The sequence below is a fragment of the Lathyrus oleraceus genome, chromosome 5 (genome assembly GCF_024323335.1).
Source record: "Lathyrus oleraceus cultivar Zhongwan6 chromosome 5, CAAS_Psat_ZW6_1.0, whole genome shotgun sequence".
Classification (NCBI taxonomy): domain Eukaryota; kingdom Viridiplantae; phylum Streptophyta; class Magnoliopsida; order Fabales; family Fabaceae; genus Lathyrus; species Lathyrus oleraceus.
Genome location: NC_066583.1, coordinates 652,431,885 through 652,452,047, shown reverse-complemented (window position 1 = coordinate 652,452,047; position 20,163 = coordinate 652,431,885). Strand labels below are relative to the sequence as shown.

The following is a 20,163-nucleotide window of genomic DNA, read 5'->3' as shown; positions in this document are numbered from 1 at the left end:
GAGATAAAATAAATAATTAAAAAAATGAAGAAAACATGATATAACAATGAGGGGTTGCATTCAAGAGAGACAAGAAAAATTCAAATTTTAAAACTCTCCAATTGCAACTTGACACATGGAATTGCATCATTAAACCAAAATAAAATCAAAACTTATGGAACTCTCTCTCCAACAACATGTTCTCTCACATTTTTCTTCTAATTCCATTTCCAACACAGAACAAAACTCTTGTTCTTTCTCAATCATCTTCTTCCTCTTAAAAATGCAGAAGCCATAAAAACAAATAAAAATAACAAAAGAAACATGAAAGAATAATTCTAGCATGGCAGCAATCACAACATTCAACAAAATCCTCTATATTGTTCATCAACAACAACTATATAACAACATAAAGGAATACACTTAGGAAAACTCAAAGGCACAAGGAGAAGGGTTATGCCACACACTCGATTTAGGCGAGCTCTGAGACTGTTCAGGAAGTAGGGGAGAAAACATCTAGCTAGGATAAGGTAAAAGATCGTCGCCTTCCTGAGGGTTGATGCTTACATCGAACACAAAGAGATCGTCGGCTTCCCGAGGATCGATGCTTAGGTCGAACATAAAAAAGGATGGTTTCCTTCCCGATGGGTTTTTTTATATTGAATAGAAAAAGGTTGTCGTCTTCTTGAGGGACAGTGCTTAGATCAAACACAAAAAGATTTTCTCCTTCCTGAGGGTCGATGCTTAGATCAAACATAAATAGATTGTCACCAACTCAAAGATCGATGCTTAGATTGCACAAAAAGAGATTTTTTTCCTTCCCAATGGTTGATACTTAGATCGAACATAAAGAGATTGTATCCTTCCCGGGGGTTTATGCTTAGATCGAACACAAAAAGATTATTGTCTTCCCGAAGTTTGGTGCTTAGATCAAAATAAGTCGTCGCCAACTCGAAAGTTGGGTCTTAGACTTAAAGACACATTTATCTTCATCAACCTGAAGGTTGATGCTTAGATAAATACAAACGAGATTCATTGGGGGTATTAAAGGTCAACACATGTTCACGAGTTAGTATGGATCGTTTAAGACGATCTTCTACTGGAAGAGGTTCCATAAAGGACTCACCGGGGGAAAAAGCTTGATGGGGAAGACTTTCAAATAGACTATGCGGGAGGAAGTTACCTACAGGGGGAAACCAATAAACATTCATGTTGAGATAAGAACCCACTTGAGAAATTGTAAGCCGTTTAGTTGGGGATCAATCTGGACTTCCATAATCGGTCATAAAATCATGGATTATTCTATTCATGTATGCTTTATGATGATGCATTTGACAATGCATGATATTCCTTTGGTTATCCTGCGTAGTACACAATATCTACGAATATGATACACATGAAATGGTGCAGGAAATGTAATGATTGATCATTGCATGTAATGTGTTACTTGATGTGAGCCAATGGATATTGGGTTTCAAGGTAAGGATGTCAAGCATGGCTTATTTTATTTTGTTGAAAATGCCAAAGTAAGGTTAATCTTTTTGAGATGTGCGCGCCAAGAGAAGTTGGACTTTGAAAGGTGGTTATATTGTCAGACGGGTACTGGACTAAGAAACATACATGATTAGATCGCCAGACGAATACCGGACTTTGAAATGGAAATGATTTGATTGGGAGACGAGTATTGGTCTTTAGGATAAAGAAGATTCAATTTCCAGATGGGTACTGGATTTGTAACTCAAACTTTTAGACGGGGACTGAATTTGAAAACTAAACTGCCAGACGAGAACTGGATTTAAAAATAATTTCCATACGGGAACTGAATTTAAAAATAATTGTCAGGCGAGAGCTGAATTTGACAATTTGCTACTAGACGTGAACTGGATTTTAAACTGGAGACCACTAGACATGTACTGGACTTTAACTGATTCCCAGACAAGAGCTAAATTTATCTTCCATACGGGTACTGGACTTTAACTAATTACCATACAAGAACTAGATTTGACAACTATATGAGAATTGGACATTAATTGATTACCAGATAAGAACTGGATTTGACTGCCAGATGAAAACTTGACTTTAACTGTTAATACCTCAGGATTGGCATCAATTTTAGAAAACAAATAATGGAATCACCTCTGTTGTTTTAATATGTTGGGTTGAAGAAGTTCAACATCTGGACCAACATGTCTTGTACGATGTCACGACATCAGGTCTGTGACATCGCACAAATGTAGAAAACTGAATTAATTAATTCAGTTTATGTACTGGGATCAGCAAGGATATCTGGTGAATATCCTAACTCCCTTGTGGAGGTCTTGAAGACTAAATCAGAATATATATAGGCTCTAAATATGGAGATATATATGGAGAGAGTTTAGGAACTTGAAGACCTTGTTTGTAGCAGAATTTTTCTGCTGAAGTTGTAACAGCAAAGAACAAGTCTGCTGCAATTTCTGAAGGCCCAAATCCAGCTGGGTGATTAGGTTATAAATAGCTGATTGTAATCTAGTTTTTGTAAGCCTCCTAGAATGAAAATTTAGGGGCGTGTGTAAGGTAAACCTCCCAACCTGTGGGAAGGTTACCATGTATTTCTCAGTGGTAAAAGCTGAGAGATTTGTAACTCAAAGCCTGTAGGCAAGAGTGATTATGTTCTTGAATGAAGCTGTGAAGCAAGTTCAAGGTGTTTGAACATTACATTGTATTTGTAGTGATAGGAATGGAAACTGGAGGTTTCTATCTAGGAGTTCCTAGGTATAGATTGCATTGGGTAGGGATTAAGTGATGAGTTGTAAACGGGTGAGTTTAACTCTGAATTGATACTGCTAATAGTGGATCTTCTTCCTGGCTTGGGATGCCCCCAGATGTAGGTCATGTTGGACTGAACTGGGTTAACAATTTCCTGTGTTTGTTTTCCTTATGTATGTTTTAATCATGTCTGCCACAACTAATCTGGTATTTCAGCCTGCCAAACAAAATACCAACAGACCTGATAAACAGCCTTCTGTTGGAATGTCAATCAGAACGTCTTGACATTCATCAACACCAGCACATACTGTATAATAAGCTGATGATTTCAGTTCAGTATGTAGTGAAGTCTAGAGCATAACAGACATGGCCAAAAGAGCAATGTGCAACTGTCATGTCTTGATAGTTCTTCCAGTAAGCTGATACTGAAGTAGAGACTGGTTGGTCTTTTACAGTTCAGTAAATTTAGCATTGTCTGTTTTCAGGAACTAAACAGACTTAGCATATGGTTCTGGACTTGGATGTCAAACGGAAAGTTGTGACATTCATACCTGACAGCGTATGCTGAATTGTTGGATGGTTAGTTTTTCTGTTTCAGGATTTTTATCAGGCTATTCTTCAGGAATCCTCCACCTGATCTAAAATCTAGGAAACTAACAACTAAGCTACAATTAATGAACCTAGCAAATAATCCATTAGCTAGCTCCTTAATAAGTGGAGATTAGTTTAACTTGTTACAACCTTAAATTTAGGAAATACAAGTACATGACCAACAAACTGGAAGAATGTTACAGATGATGTCCAAAACAGGATTGAGACATCATGTTGATAACTGTGTAGGAAAACAACAGAAGTGAAAGAGATGATGCACATAACTAGGTGTTCTTCCATTCTAGGATGACATAGAAGGAGAGGTAGTGACACTGTGAAAGGGTGCACATTAGTACAGAGTGTAATAATTGTCTTGCTGTGTTAGGTACAATGTTAGATCAGATGTCATGACTTGAAGTAGAACATCTGAATACTGACTACGCCAGAATTTCAAATGGTATCAGAGCAGGCATCCTGTTCTGTCTCTGGATGAGATCCATGGGTGATACTTTCTGGTAGCTGGCAAGGAGTTATGTTAGTACTGATGCTGGAACCTGTGTAAGGTTCTGTAATTCCCTGAATGGTCCCTTGAAGTAGGTGGATGGACTGTTCATGACAGGAATGGTATGTACCTGTCTCTGGAGGTTGGCAATTGGCCTGTGTGTGGGACAGATGAGCCAGTACTAAATCACATTCAAACCTGGTATGGTCTTGGAGGCCAATCTGGTGAAGTGTGTGTTCATAGGTTGAGTTGTATTATGATTTCCGCTGCATAATACCTGGCAAAACTCAAACTCTGATGTAGTTTCCCCTCATGTGGATGAAAGGCTGCTGTGTTCAAGATCTCATCATAATCTACAGAAGATGTCAAAGATACTTGAGTCCCCTCAAGTCCACTCATCATGACGTTCTCACTTCAGGATGGTAAAAATCACTCAAGCACTGATTCTTTACTCTCTTGAGTAGTGTATATGAAGACCTTGAAGACTCTCGAGGAAGGTGTGTTCCAAGGAGGTGGAACCAATGTTCTATGTGATGTTAGAACATGTTGTTCAACAAGTATGCAGCTACTGGTTGAAGAGCAGATGTTTTGAGGGTTCAAACAAAGGGATAATTCTGTTTGGAACCTACTCCTGACCTGGAAGAGGAGACATCTGTGTGTGCTAAGTTGACAAGAGCAGGGTCAACTGTGTGTGTGCTCAAGAAGGTCAGCTTTAGAAGTCTGATCTCTAGAAGTTGAGCTGGTTGAGATGTGACATTGTGCAATCTCCTACTGTGTGGCATATTCCTGCAGTTTGATCAGGGTTGGATAGTTGTTCCCTGAAGTACTATAGTGTGTAGGAAGACAAGTCCCCTGAATGTTAGCAGTCAATAAAGGGGTAACCTGATGGCTATATCATTTAAGAGGATTGGAACCATGAATCTTATTATTCAAACACCACGTTCAGAAGTGGCAGTTCTTACTAGGAGTGAGAATATGAAGATTCAGAGGTTGGTTGAGGTAATATGCTCTGGCAATGCATATCTGCTATTGACTGGTGTTGTTTGTCTCACTAGTACTTATGGTCAGCTGAAGTCTGATTGGCATGATTGGAGGAGTTAGTTGCCACTGGTTAGGGATGAGGGATGTCATGTTGAGACATTTGTATACAATGTATGGAAATTGGTGTGGAGTTTCCATGATTGTTAATTTGAAGGGGAGTTTTGGTTAACCTCCTCCAGTCTGGTCAGCCTAGGGTCTGGTTGGCTGTTGACCTGTGTCACATGGGTTCTAGTTGTTGTGTGACACATTTGCAAGGAAGGATTCATCTCTCTCATTCCTAAGGGTGAATCTAATCTGGAAAGAGTCTCAAGACTGTTGAGGTGCTTGCAAGCAGAAGATGTTGACACTAGAAGAGTATTTTCAAAGTACTCTTATGGTGGAAGTATCTGAAAGGATAATTGGGAAAGGATTTAAGATCAATGTCTACTTGTGTCAAGTACAAGTATTTAATTGATTATCCTTGGAGCTCTAGATAACTGATGCTCTTAAAGATGTTGGAACATCTCTTCTTCAAGACCCTGTGCAGAATCACAGGAAGGATAGTACATTGGGGTATGATCTATCTCTTTGGTGGCAGCAAAAGCATATGATCTCTGAAAAGGCTTCCTGGCAAGAAACATGTTCAGCCTAGGTGTGTACAAGAAGAAGAAGGCATCATAGTCTTGATGGTGGTTACTTGGATCAGTTTATTTCTGATCTAGGTGAGGAAGTGCATTGGCTAATGCACACTGTGGAGCTAAGAAAAAGTGGCAGCATTCTTAACCTCATGGAAACAGCTTTACTTTAGGAAGTGAAATCCTGGGTATAGCTGAAGGGTCAGTCCCTAACTGGTCCTTCTGAAGGCTCATACAACAGAGTGTCTGATGTCTTTGGAAAAGAAGCAGGGATTCATCAAGGTGTGAGCTTGGATGACTTAACTGCAAACCTGCAGGATGGAGGTTGTTTACTCAAACTTGGTTCCACAATCAAGCCTATGAGAACATTGAACTCTTGTTCTGTGAAGGGAGGAAGCTCGTTCAAGTGGCAGAAGAAGGAGCTGAATTCAACAACTGGATGTCAAAACACAATGTTGTGACATTTGGTTCAACATCAGATTCTTAGTTGGTGAAGTGGCACATCAACTTGAGATAGAAGGGTCTGCAGGGCTGCAGATTGGACACTTCAAAAGGCTTGAAGGTCAGAATATCTTTGGGAGAAGTCTGATAAACGTGGAGAGGTCAAAAAGCAGCACTTGACTTTTTCATATGAGGACTCATGAAGGAGGTAATCAACCAGTGGGAGTTGGTCCATCTCAGAAGTGAGTTCGAAGAATCAAGGTAATCAATAGATGGCAGCAGATTACTCTTGAGGAAAGTCTGAGACAAATTACTTTTGGGCCGAAAAGTATTAAGTTGAAGACAAAAGGAGGTACTTTCCATTCATCCCTTGGAGCTTGTGGTAGGAGTTCTAAGCGACCTATGAGAGATTATCTCTGGTAATGGGATGAGAATGTATATGTCCCAATTTATGTTTGGGCTCTTCTGGATCAAGCTGGTGACTCAGTGATACGTGAAGACTTTCAGATGATGTTCCCTGTTATGTGTGAAGGATGTCCCAATTAATGTTAGAATATTATGTGAAGTGGGACCTATTCTGGTTATAAGAGAGACTGACACAGAGTGTGGATGTGTTCAGCCAAGAGGGTTGAACAGAGGGTGAGCTCTTGAAGACATGAAGATGCGTCTTATGTTTTCCATTCATCAAGCGGTCTGGAATCTCGTTGAATCAGGAAGTATGAGAAGGTCCGACCTTGGGGTGTTGGATATGATCATGTGTGACCTCCAAGAGAGTAGGCTGTCCATGACAGGGGGAGTTGTGCCTGTATGCTGCAAGTAATCACCAAGCTTGTGGTCTATGTGATCTCAGATAACTATGGCACGTTGTAAAGCTATCTGGATGCTGGAGTGAATGTCAAGGCTTAGTGAGCAGAAGAATGTTTGACCGGATGTCATGACAGTGCTCGGGACATTGCTGTTAATTCCTCCTAATTTGAAAAATCATTAGGAAGTATGATGGTGATGTGTTTAATGCTGATAAATCAGATTAAGCCTAATGGCTACAGCTGTGTGGTACAGGGGGAGTAACCCTCTGCTGAAGTGTGGAAAGATGGTTGTAGCAGTGCTAGGTGTCAAGTCCCTACTGGAGGTATGACAGGGATCTTGGAAAAGGTTGAATACTGGCTGAATGCAGGAAAAAGCCACGTGGAATGTTAAGACATCGCGTGCAACGTGTCTGACTGCATATATGGAATAGTCTCCATGCACTGGAACGGCTGTTTTGGAAAAGAAACAGTCAAGAGCTATAAAAGGTATTCAAAGATAGTCTGAGATTCTGTTGGTGATTCTCTGACTGTTTCTCAGCAAAAATAAATGCATCTTGACCAAGCATTTACTCCTACCGGAAATTCCTAAGCACGTGCTGGACTATTTAAAGGATGCAAGAGCCCTCTTCTCCTCACAACAGAAACACTCCATTCTCAGAATCATGGGGTATGTTAAAGTCTGGGCAAGCTGCGCCTGGATCTGGTTTTGTGAGGGGTTCCTTTACAAATGTTTAGCTAAAAAGGGGGAGAGAAATATAGTCCTGGGGTCGAGAATGTTTCAGAAGCAAACAGATCACTGTGGTAGCAAACAGAAAGTTGGGGTTAGAATCCACCAACTGGGTATACCACTTGTGTCTTGTGATCTGAGTTAAGAGGATAGTTGTGCCTTGTAATCTGAGTTACATTGTGAGTGTACTCGGTATTACATATTCTTCAGGAAGCTCTCCAGTTGAGGGAAAGAGTTCTGGTACAACTGATCCATGCACCCCTTCTTCCTCATGTACACCAGCATTGATGTTCAGGGTGGGGGAAAGAATAACAGAGGATTATTTGTTTTAGCTAAAATTTGCCAAAGGGGGAGATTGTTAATACCTCAGGATTGGCATCAATTTTAGAAAACAAATAATGGAATCACCTCTGTTGTTTTAATATGTTGGGTTGAAGAAGTTCAACATCTGGACCAACATGTCTTGTACGATGTCACGACATCAGGTCTGTGACATCGCACAAATGTAGAAAACTGAATTAATTAATTCAGTTTATGTACTGGGATCAGCAAGGATATCTGGTGAATATCCTAACTCCCTTGTGGAGGTCTTGAAGACTAAATCAGAATATATATAGGCTCTAAATATGGAGATATATATGGAGAGAGTTTAGGAACTTGAAGACCTTGTTTGTAGCAGAATTTTTCTGCTGAAGTTGTAACAGCAAAGAACAAGTCTGCTGCAATTTCTGAAGGCCCAAATCCAGTTGGGTGATTAGGTTATAAATAGCTGATTGTAATCTAGTTTTTGTAAGCCTCCTAGAATGAAAATTTAGGGGCGTGTGTAAGGTAAACCTCCCAACCTGTGGGAAGGTTACCATGTATTTCTCAGTGGTAAAAGCTGAGAGATTTGTCACTCAAAGCCTGTAGGCAAGAGTGATTATGTTCTTGAATGAAGCTGTGAAGCAAGTTCAAGGTGTTTGAACATTACATTGTATTTGTAGTGATAGGAATGGAAACTGGAGGTTTCTATCTAGGAGTTCCTAGGTATAGATTGCATTGGGTAGGGATTAAGTGATGAGTTGTAAACGGGTGAGTTTAACTCTGAATTGATACTGCTAATAGTGGATCTTCTTCCTGGCTTGGGATGCCCCCAGATGTAGGTCATGTTGGACTGAACTGGGTTAACAATTTCCTGTGTTTGTTTTCCTTATGTATGTTTTAATCATGTCTGCCACAACTAATCTGGTATTTCAGCCTGCCAAACAAAATACCAACAGACCTAATAAACAGCCTTCTGTTGGAATGTCAATCAGAACGTCTTGACATTCATCAACACCAGCACATACTGTATAATAAGCTGATGATTTCAGTTCAGTATGTAGTGAAGTCTGGAGCATAACAGACATGGCCAAAAGAGCAATGTGCAACTGTCATGTCTTGATAGTTCTTCCAGTAAGCTGATACTGAAGTAGAGACTGGTTGGTCTTTTACAGTTCAGTAAATTTAGCATTGTCTGTTTTCAGGAACTAAACAGACTTAGCATATGGTTCTGGACTTGGATGTCAAACGGAAAGTTGTGACATTCATACCTGACAGCGTATGCTGAATTGTTGGATGGTTAGTTTTTCTGTTTCAGGATTTTTATCAGGCTATTCTTCAGGAATCCTCCACCTGATCTAAAATCTAGGAAACTAACAACTAAGCTACAATTAATGAACCTAGCAAATAATCCATTAGCTAGCTCCTTAATAAGTGGAGATTAGTTTAACTTGTTACAACCTTAAATTTAGGAAATACAAGTACATGACCAACAAACTGGAAGAATGTTACAGATGATGTCCAAAACAGGATTGAGACATCATGTTGATAACTGTGTAGGAAAACAACAGAAGTGAAAGAGATGATGCACATAACTAGGTGTTCCTCCATTCTAGGATGACATAGAAGGAGAGGTAGTGACACTGTGAAAGGGTGCACATTAGTACAGAGTGTAATAACTGTCTTGCTGTGTTAGGTACAATGTTAGATCAGATGTCATGACTTGAAGTAGAACATATGAATACTGACTATGCCAGAATTTCAAATGGTATCAGAGCAGGCATCCTGTTCTGTCTCTGGATGAGATCCATGGGTGATACTTTCTGGTAGCTGGCAAGGAGTTATGTTAGTACTGATGCTGGAACCTGTGTAAGGTTCTGTAATTCCCTGAATGGTCCCTTGAAGTAGGTGGATGGACTGTTCATGACAGGAATGGTATGTACCTGTCTCTGGAGGTTGGCAATTGGCCTGTGTGTGGGACAGATGAGCCAGTACTAAATCACATTCAAACCTGGTATGGTCTTGGAGGCCAATCTGGTGAAGTGTGTGTTCATAGGTTGAGTTGTATTATGATTTCCGCTGCATAATACCTGGCAAAACTCAAACTCTGATGTAGTTTCCCCTCATGTGGATGAAAGGCTGTTGTGTTCAAGATCTCATCATAATCTACAGAATATGTCAAAGATACTTGAGGGTGAGCGCCACACATGGCTCATGCTACGTATGATGATTGAGATTTGTTTTTATGCATGAAGTATGATGATTGTTTATGTTATATGTGTTAGAAATGCATGATGTGTGTTAACTGATCAACGCATGCAGTATCTTGATTTTGTTCCAAAGGAGGTTGGGCTTCTGGGTATGTGCCAAGTGGGACAGTTATTTTGTAAGGTGTCAAGTAAGATAGAGTTTTTGTGAGGTTCCAAGAAAGATTGGGCTTTTGTGAGGTGTCCACCAAGATTGGACTTTTGAGTTTTCGTGCTTCTTACTATGGGGACATGTCAGATAAATGAGATGATATGCATAGTTTAATGCTAAAGCGATGCAACATGATTGAATGCTTCAAAAATGCCCATGTGGGGGAAATGGGATGGTTAAGACTAGGAAGTGTTTTTTCTTCTTCTTTTTTTCAACAAGCTTCTTGTCAAAAGGTTATAGGATATTGTGCTAGCATGATCTCCTGGCATTCATTTCAAACTCAATGGTCACTGATGTGCGGAAGATTTCGCTTGAGAAATTTGAAAGTATCAAGAGGACTTGCCCCTCTGTAGCTCATCTTGCCCTAGTCTGTTGGATCTTTGGAGAAATTTGCCTTGAAAAGAGTTTGGGAGCAGATTTCCATGATATAATACTGAAATGGCTGGCCCTAATGTTTTAACTCTTTGAAGTGATTTGTTCCTTGACTAACCGACTCTCGGAGTGCTTGATTTAGCTCTACTCTTGAGGTGACTTTCCTCAGAGTGACCCTTGAGTGATTTTCACCAGATTGGCTGAGTGTTGAAACAATTTTTTTCCTGATCAACTAATGCTTGGAGGTTTGCTTTAGATTAATCAATTCTTAGGGTGAATTTCCCCGATCAACATAGTCTTTGGAAGACTTTCCCCTTGATACATAAGGTTTTGAGGCGGTTTTGATTTTGGTCGACGTTGATGAGCAATCAAGTTCCTCTCTGATGGCTCCTTGTTGGAATTTCCCTGATTTCAAGTACTTGCAGTTAAAATTGTTCATTCAAAAATGGTAATTTTAATGCAGGAGTCATGCAGATTTTGAAAAAATCATTATTAAAATGATGTAATTGTGTGTAACGAGTGGGCCATGAGTATAAACTCCATGCTGATTTAGCTATTCAAAATGTGGAATATACTGTGAGAATTGGATACAAGTACAAATGATTAGTAAATTTCTAGGAGTCAATATAACGCAACCTTGTTGTAATATGCTTTCAAAGTAAATCATGCTTCAATTAGGTCTTTTGAGGGTTGTAAAGTGGTATGGTTCATGGTTTTTGAAACAAAAGGATATAAGGTTCAAATTTAATTTATACACATCTTTTCTTCTTGATGATCTCCTGTCCTATGTTCAGTTAATTCAACATACACATTTAACTTTCAAGAGAGTTTGAAGGTGTAAGGGTAAAGATGAAGATTCAAGATTGCATGAGATTTTCTTGAAATGGCACTCACCTTATTTTTTGTTTTTGTCAAGAATGTTGGTGACCCTATAATTCTTGATACGATGGTCATCTAATCTTGTCTTTTGTTGAGGATTTCAGTGGCCTTTGTTAATAATTTTTTTTTGCTTTTTTTTTCATCCCTAATTTTTGCCTAAGCCATTTTCAGATTTTGACGTAGCGGACTTTTTTTTTATTTTGTCGAAAGAAATAAAAAAGAAATACAAAAGGGTTCCAACGCGTGACCTTGCACTTAACGTCTCTACCAGGCTACCGACTGAGTTAACTTATATTTTTTATTTTTGTGATGCTCTACAAATAAAGAATATGCATGAAAAAGTTAGGGTATGACAGAATCCAAGCTAAAACTATAGTATTGCAACGAATTCAAAGAGCATAAAGAGGGTCAGATACAAGAAGTTTTGTTAGGATTCCATTTATAAAAAAATTGATTTTGAAAACCAAGAGTATGTACATTGATCGAGTCCAAATGTTATAATTCTTATCATCGAGCAATGGAGAAATAAGAACAAGTGTTGAATTTTCATTTGAATGCATATAACAATGATTTGTCGATTTCATAGAGAAATCAATGCAATTTTGATATGCCATTGATAGAAGAAATCAAGTAACAGAAATATGTTGATGACTAAAGACTCGGGAAGATTCTCCATGATTATGATAAAGTATAGAAAACAAAAAATAAAAAATTTGTCACAAAATGATGATAGCATAAATGTTTTATTAATATATATATATATATATATATATATATATATATATATATATATATATATATATATATATATATATATATATATATATATATATATATATATATATATATATATATATATATATATATATATATATATATATATATATATATATATATATATATATATATATATATAATGGATAAAATACTTATGCAAATAAAATTATGATAGTATATAAATGTCAAAATTTTAAGTTTTAACTATAAAAAAATTTAATTTTAAAACAAAATATTCAAATTTTATTAATTTTAGACTAAAAAATATTGTCAACTTAAAGATGGAGGCAAATATTAGTAAAATATCGTTTTTTTAGACTCAACAATGGTGATTTTTGAGCTAGTTTGATGTATTTTCTCTTTGAATTTAAAATTAGAGGCAAATAAAAAATGATTATTTATGAATAAAAATATAGAATAGACCAAGATTGTAATAATATGTAGAATAGTTAAAAACACCAAACTTTTGGTAAACTAAAACAAATTGATTTAAAATTTAAATCTTAATAGCGTATTTAATCTTTTTTTTTTATGACATATTTACACATATTCGAAATGGCTGTTCTATGTTGTTTTTCTATACAAATGATGTGGTAGCTAGCATAATGTACATTGAAACTAACTACTTAAGGATTTTGTAATGTACATTGAAACTAACTACTTAAGGATTTTGTAATGTACATTGAAACTAACTACTTAAGGATTTTCCTCTGTCGCTGGAGATGGAGGAGTTAGTGGTGGACTTATTGAGCTTCCTGAAATTATGAACTGTGGGTCGCTCATCACTTCCTGCAAAATCATTACTTATTCTATTATTATTCATCACCTACATCATCATTTAAATTCAATTTAATGAAATCAATCAAACCTGCTGCACTGAAGCTTCTTCACTATGGTTTGGAGAAGTTGCAGCACTCATAAAACTCATCCCTCCTCCTCCTAAAAATAGGGGACCCATATTTTCATCAGCAAACTCTCGAAGTTTAACAAGCTTAGGCATCACTTCTTTCGCCAGGTCAGGCCGATCTTTTCGCCTCAGCTGTGCACATTCCACCGCTATATTCGCCAATGAGAGAGCTTGTTCAACAGGCCAGTTAGAGAGACATGGGTCAAGCATTTTCTCAAATGTTCCATTCTCAATCGCCTGCTCTGAATGGTGAGCCAATCCCATTGGATGTCTGCCAGTCAATAACTGTAGAAATATGATCCCTAGAGAATATACATCCGACTTCACACCAAGCATTCCTGTTTGCTGATACTCCGGATCGATATAACAGAATGTTCCCGCTGCCGATGTCATGCAACACTGTGTCACATTATCGGCCACCGCAGGGACCAGCCTTGCCAATCCAACATCACCGATTTTACATACATAGTTCTGGTCCAGCAAAATGTTGCCGGGTTTCAAATCACGATGCACCAGAGGTTCAGGCTTCGTCTGATGTAGGAATAGCAACCCTGTCGCTATCTCTGCAGCAATCCGGAACCTTAACTGCCAAAACAGAACCTTATCTTTCCCTTTTCGACTCAGACATTCATCTAAGCTTCCATTCGCCATATATTCATAAACCAATATGCCATACTCTGGACACGCTCCTAGAAGAAGCACCAAGTTTGGGTGACGCATACAGCTCAGTATGTCAACCTGCACACGGCTACTATCTATTAGAAAGTTCGTTCGTTCCTTCCATCAAACCAAATTAACATGTCATTTTCAATTTGATTACCTCTTGCTGAAACTGAGATTTCCCTTGAGCCGCATCTGGACGTAAAACCTTGACGGCCACCGGAGTGTGATCAAGGTAACATTTATAAACAGGGCCATAACCGCCTTCCCCGATGATTTGTTTTTCAGAAAACATATGCGTGGCTACTTCAATCTCCTCAATAGAGTATCTCCTATATCTTACATCAGTTTGGCCTAAATTATCCAATAGCTTCCTCAGTTCCTCGGTTTCTTTACAAGATTTAACTTCAACCGTGGATCTTCGTTTTAATTCCACATTTGCAATCTTTCTAGCTGCTTCGGCGGCTTCCATGGCTGCCTTACTTCTTGCTTTCTCTCTCTCTGCAATTGCCAGCGCAGCTTCTTGGGCCAAATGTGCCTGTTCTAATTTCTTTTCTTCCTCTATTTTCCAGTGGCTCATCTCCATTAACTAGATAGGTAGCAAGTACCGGTTACAATCACAATAATGAATAACATATCTAATCTATAAAGAAAGAAAAGAGGTACTATCAGATTTTACTTTATGTTGTGCTGTAAGTGCTTCTCTGCACGCCGTACTGTACATATCCATAGTTTGTTTTAACTCAAGCTTCAACCTCCTCATATCAGCTTCTGCCTCATCCTAAATGGTTTAACAAAAAGATGTGGATCCCATTAGTATTGTGGAGTACTTTGATTCTACTTGGTTGGGTTTAGAAATAGGATTCAAATTGATCTCTAAATGAAGGGATTCTTGATATATTCGGATATGTAATTCAGTTTGTGATGACATGTTAGTTAGAAAGTGCAATGCTCACCAAGGTGTGAGATGAACATGATGTTCTATTGCTTTCAAGTGTAAAGGAGGTATCCGGCGAACCGTGGACATTGAACTTGAGTCCCAACCGGTTGGATCCGAAGCTATTGTCTGAACTGGTAGAAACCCGTGAAGTTCTAGCGGAGTCCATGTAATCGTAAATAGAGGATGAACAACCACTGCTTGGCCTCCCAGAGCTTACGAATGATATGTCTGTATCCGAGTCTGTGAAGTCCATGCATATGGTTCCACTGGTGCCTCTTCCTGGTCTTCCAAATGCAGACCTGCAGGAAACCAAAGCATGTGAGCAGAGAAAGGGAAGAAGCTTCTATGCTTGGAATTGGTTTTGTAAAACAAGACTTACTTCATAGGTTCATCCTGCCAGCCATGAGGTTTCATGGACGGTCTGTCTGTGGCATACATAGCATACATACATGAGTAGTCATTTATTAGAACAAGTACAAGAGATTAGTATCATGATTATGGAAAGAAAGAGACAAACCTCTCAAATTCATACGTCTGGAGCATATCTGCTCCGCAGGTTGATTCGTTAGATTATTTATATGAAGGAGAAGTGGGGAGGTATGTGGAGCTGGACGAGCCGCCGTCCGAACAGATGAGACTTTGCCCTTGGATAAGACATAGACATTACAGAAATCGGGCGCCGCCTTGGATATGCTACTGGGCGTAGTGGATGACTTAAATCTGCACAAAAAAGACGGTCTGCTAAAGTTTAAGAAAGGAAGAAATAATGGAACCTATTCGGTTATTGACATGAGAAGATGATTGTCCTGACTCACCTGATAAATCCATGCTTGGAAGGTGCACCGACCACCAAATTCTCAATTGCAGCATAAGCGACATAATCGGTGACTGCCTTGACAACATCATTGTCCTCAAGTAGAACATCAAGACAATTTATCTAACATAACAGAGTGTATAAGCAATAAGCAACAAGCAACGGAAAGGAAAGGAATAATAATGAAAGCAGGTAGACGTACGTACATCTTTTCGTGTGCAATAGCAATGGAAAGTAAGAAAGAGATCTCTAGTAGCATTATCAATATGGGATTTGTGTGGAGATGCAGAAGTAGTACTGTTAAAGTTACATACAATGGCGTCCTGGCAAGTTCCTGAAAATGCAATGGGTTAATAATAGTTGAAGAAGAAGAGAAAAGAAAGGGGTTAATAATGGATTGAGATATAGTTGAAGAAGAAGAGAAAAGAAAGGGGTTAATAATGGATTGAGATATAGTTGAAGAAGAAGAGAAAAGAAAGGGGTTAATAATGGATTGAGATATACTTGAAGAAGAAGAGAAAAGAAAGGGGTTAATAATGGATTGAGATATACTTGAAGAAGAAGAGAAAAGAAAGGGGTTAATAATGGATTGAGATATACTTGAAGAAGAAGAAGTTGAATGAGAAACATGTATTAGAATAACGGTTTGGCCTCTGTTGAGAAGAGTATCAGCAGCCCATTTAAGAGCATATTGGCTTCCTTTATCTTTATCAATGGCGACGGCGACCAATCCATTACCAGCAACCTTTGTAATCCCTGAGGAGGCTGGTTTAGCATGATGATGTTGATGATTATGATGATGAACCCACATTTCTTTTTTTTTCTTTTTTTCTGCCACACAACACTGCTCTCATCTAATCAACCACAAACCTCTCTATTCTTGTACACCCCCCACTAATTAAGTAACAATTTGTTTTTTAACCATAATTTATGCCCAATCAATCAATATTCTCCTATTTTTCTTCTCACAATACCACAAATATAGATTCTACTCTCTTTCCGTTGCTAACGGATCAACCAAATATTTTTCATTCATCTTCTTTCTTACTCTCTAAAACCGCATTAATCTTCATGCATCTTACTATATTTACGTTAAAACTTATACAAATATTTTCAATACAACAATCATACGTTATTCAATCATATAATTTATTTATATCTACATTTTAAATAAAAAATAATTTAAGGTAAATTTAAAATTTTAGGTTACTAAATATATCCGTTTCATTTATTATTTATTTATTTATGATTGTTAGATAGAGTTAGGAAATCATTGAGAATAAAACAATAATGAGACAGACAATCAGGTATAGAGAAACTGAAAAATAATTGCTCCATCGATTTAGTTACATTTTAAAGTATATATAGTTTCTTGTAATAACCAAATCATGACAGAATTATATCTTATGAATATCAATTATGAATTCTAAAAGAGGGAAAGGGGAGAGAAGGATCAATTCTCTTTGTACAATAATTAAAAATTGATATATATATATATATATATATATATATATATATATATATATATATATATATATATATATATATTAAATAACTTTATTTTCACTGCATGCATATTGTTAAATTGTTTTTGTTTGTTTAAGAACATGTCAACTTAAGAATGTAGAGAAAACATCTATGTGATTTGATAAAGAGTTGTGAAAGATGATTGAAGATATGGTAATTAGTGGAGATCCTTTCTTTGGAAATCTTTATTGGAGGGTGATTTCTTTACCTATTAGAGTTGGGGGATTGAGTTTTATCATACCCCAAAATTTGTCTTACCTCCTCGTTCCATTGGTCTACATTATGGTTTTATTCATTTGATTACATTTGATCATGTATTTAAGTTATTCATCAGCATTTGCATATTAAAACAAATTTAGACCAAAGGTTTGACAATAATGGCTTTATTTAGCTTAAGTGAATTTTCAAGGCATATATTATTTGGTGATTATTTAGATTTATTTTCCATATTACTTGTGGACCATCTCTTTATTTGAGATTCATGGTTAGTTGGTGATTGAAATGATTATCACTTAATTCAGAGGTTTGTTTGAATTCAAAGAAAATAACAAAGTTGGAATAAAAAGAAGATTTCATTCATTTCTCGAAAATTTATGATACAATGCATATTTTTCGAGATACAAGTCAAAAGAATGGATTATAAGGAAAGAGGGTAAAAAATTACATTTTTTTGCTACAACTGATTTTATGGTCAAACAATTGACTTTTTGGTCAATTGTTGTCCATTGACTCAATTTTGACTCATGAATTTTTCTAGACTTATTCTACAAATATTTGATCAAGGGATTCATCATCTTTCATCACCAATCACTTGTGTCATGATTATGTCAAGTGCTAATTTTCAACAAATTTTATCTTCCATCAAACTTTACTTCCATGGCTTGTTTTTCAATATTTTCCAACATTATTTCAAGGCCAAAAATTCAGAATTTGATGTGTGAGTTTACATCATTCAAAAGTGCTTATTTTCAACACAAAATCACTTATCAAAAGCAATTAAAGTCATATGTTAAGTCACTTAAAATTCAAGGCAAAAATGGTGAAAAAACAAAGGCAAAAGCATTAAAACTAAAGTTAATTACTAGTTATCATTTGCCTTATATCCTAACTTGGTACTTCTTCAAAATTCCAACACTTTTACCTCTAACTACCTCATTCCTCACAAAACCCTCAATTACCCAATTAACCCTTAACTATCCTAACTATCAAACTAACACAAAAACTACCAAACAAACACAAATTATAACTTCCATTTTCAATAATTTTTTTATTCAATCATAACCATTCTTAACAATCAATTCAAGAGTTGAAATTGGTGATCCGCAACTAAAGCCTAAATTAACTTTCCACCATTGATAAACCTCTTACTTGGATTATAATTCAAGGGTGTTCATTCACTTGTCAAACCTATATAAACATGTCATTTTTCACAATTTTGGGGTTAACTAACCTAACTAGAAAAACCTTAATTAAACATATTATTTTTTCACCATTTTTCTCTCAATTCATCTTCTCTCTCGCCATCACTAAATTTCATATGCATCATCATCTAGAACTTCACATTGAAGTTCTACAATGGTGGAACTTAACCACAATTCAATTGCCACAAATTATCGATCAATAATTCACACATTATTATCAATAATCATCATCTAAGGTTTGTCAAAATTCATCAACAATCATCATCCAAAGTTCATCAATTCAAGATTATTCATCAATATTATACATTCAAGATTCATCTTCTACATTCATTCATGATCAAAATTAATCATCAAGTTTGAAAGTTAATTGGACTAAAGAAGCTTATTCTTGAAGTATTTCGGGTTTCTTTTTAAATATTCAAAGTTCAACATTTATTTAAAATATTCAAAGCATCACTATTTATTGTAATCAGCCTCTGAAAGCATTACAACTTGAAATTATTACGTGCTAGCTTTCCAACGCTTCAAATCGCGTCTCAAAAGGAGTCACTGATCTCAAATTATGGCGAAATTTGGGGAAACATGCCAATTGCACAAATCGCCACATCATCGCTGGCGCCCTGGAATAAAACAGCGCCCCTCCATAGGATGACCCCGTCATCGCTGCACATAATGCATTAAATTCTGCATTTACCACCATAAAAGCCCTTCCGGACCTTCGATATTGATTCCGTAAAAACTCATGATCTTAGAATTCAAAGTACTACAATTATCTAATAATTAAAACAACAATTTAACACATATAATTATCAATTTTCTCAAAAACAGTAATCACATATCAAATTATACACGAAAATACACATCAATTCAGCCAATCAACATAATATCACATAAACTCAAAATTTCATGGACAACCCAATGCCCTATTGGAGGTTAATGACTCTTCTATGTCTATCCCTCATGCATATACTCATTTATTGATAATTCTCCCCCCTTACCTTTTTCTCTTAGCAACAATAATTGGTTTTATTCTTGGTTCTCCTCTCTTTCTGCTCCAACTCTTCTCTTGCTCTTCCTTTTGCCTCAGCGCTTTCACTCTTAGAATTCAAGTACTATAAAAAAATAACTTCTAACTCTCTAATTTTTTTTATAATAATAAAACTCCTAAATTTTAGATTTACCTTTCTATCCCCACTTACTCATAAAAATAAAATAATGTTCTTCCTCTTTTATTTCATATATTTAATTATTCTATTCTTATTATTTTATCTCTAATAACAAAATAATTAAATTCACTAAAAATGCTACTATTCATATTATTTCATTTAATAATTAAAATATTATTATTTTAATTATTCTACTACTTCTACATTGTCGTCATACTACTATATTCTTTCCGACCATGTCATTACACCCCACACACATAAAGTAAATATTCAATTTAAATCAATATGTAAAATCATATAAGCACACTAAATCACTCAAATCCACAACTTAACTTAATTAATTAATTAAACGGAAAATCAGGATGTTACACAAATACCACAAGATTTGTTGATTACTAACTTTGGTGATCCACGTTCCGCTATTGTTCAAAGCGCGTAGCCAGATCTAATGCATAACTTAAGTGATTCATCATTTCTTCATAATAGAGCTATATTTGCTCCTAAGAATTTAATCGTGGATCTAATACCCGGAG

At 36.6% G+C, this 20,163-nt stretch overlaps 1 protein-coding gene across 2 annotated transcripts; it reads right to left on the bottom strand.

The window, feature by feature from the left end:
• Positions 1 to 12,742: 12,742 nt before the first annotated feature.
• Positions 12,743 to 16,411, bottom strand: LOC127087668 (U-box domain-containing protein 35). Of its 2 annotated transcripts, none has more exons than XM_051028597.1 (10): positions 16,117 to 16,411; positions 15,723 to 15,850; positions 15,518 to 15,639; positions 15,220 to 15,440; positions 15,082 to 15,127; positions 14,719 to 15,001; positions 14,442 to 14,543; positions 13,923 to 14,351; positions 13,064 to 13,840; positions 12,743 to 12,984 (listed from the first exon to the last, which is right to left on the bottom strand). In XM_051028597.1, exons 1-10 carry the CDS (start codon positions 16,325 to 16,327, stop codon positions 12,892 to 12,894), a joined length of 2,412 nt encoding a protein of 803 aa, XP_050884554.1. In that variant the 5' UTR covers positions 16,328 to 16,411; the 3' UTR covers positions 12,743 to 12,891. The 2 variants fall into 2 exon arrangements, with proteins under 2 accessions (XP_050884554.1, XP_050884555.1); XM_051028598.1 differs by having other exon boundaries at positions 15,220 to 15,422; positions 16,117 to 16,410.
• Between the last annotated feature and the right edge of the window lie 3,752 nt (positions 16,412 to 20,163).

Bases quoted from the DNA above. Each gene is read 5' to 3' on its own strand.
- LOC127087668 (XM_051028597.1), bottom strand. From the start codon at position 16,327: ATGTGGGTTCATCATCATAATCATCAACATCATCATGCTAAACCAGCC. The intron at 15,128-15,219 runs GTTTGTCTCTTT...TGTATGCCACAG, and splicing joins CAGACGTATGAATTTGAGAG to ACAGACCGTCCATGAAACCT. The intron at 14,352-14,441 runs GTAAAATCTGAT...CTACCTATCTAG, and splicing joins CACTTACAGCACAACATAAA to TTAATGGAGATGAGCCACTG.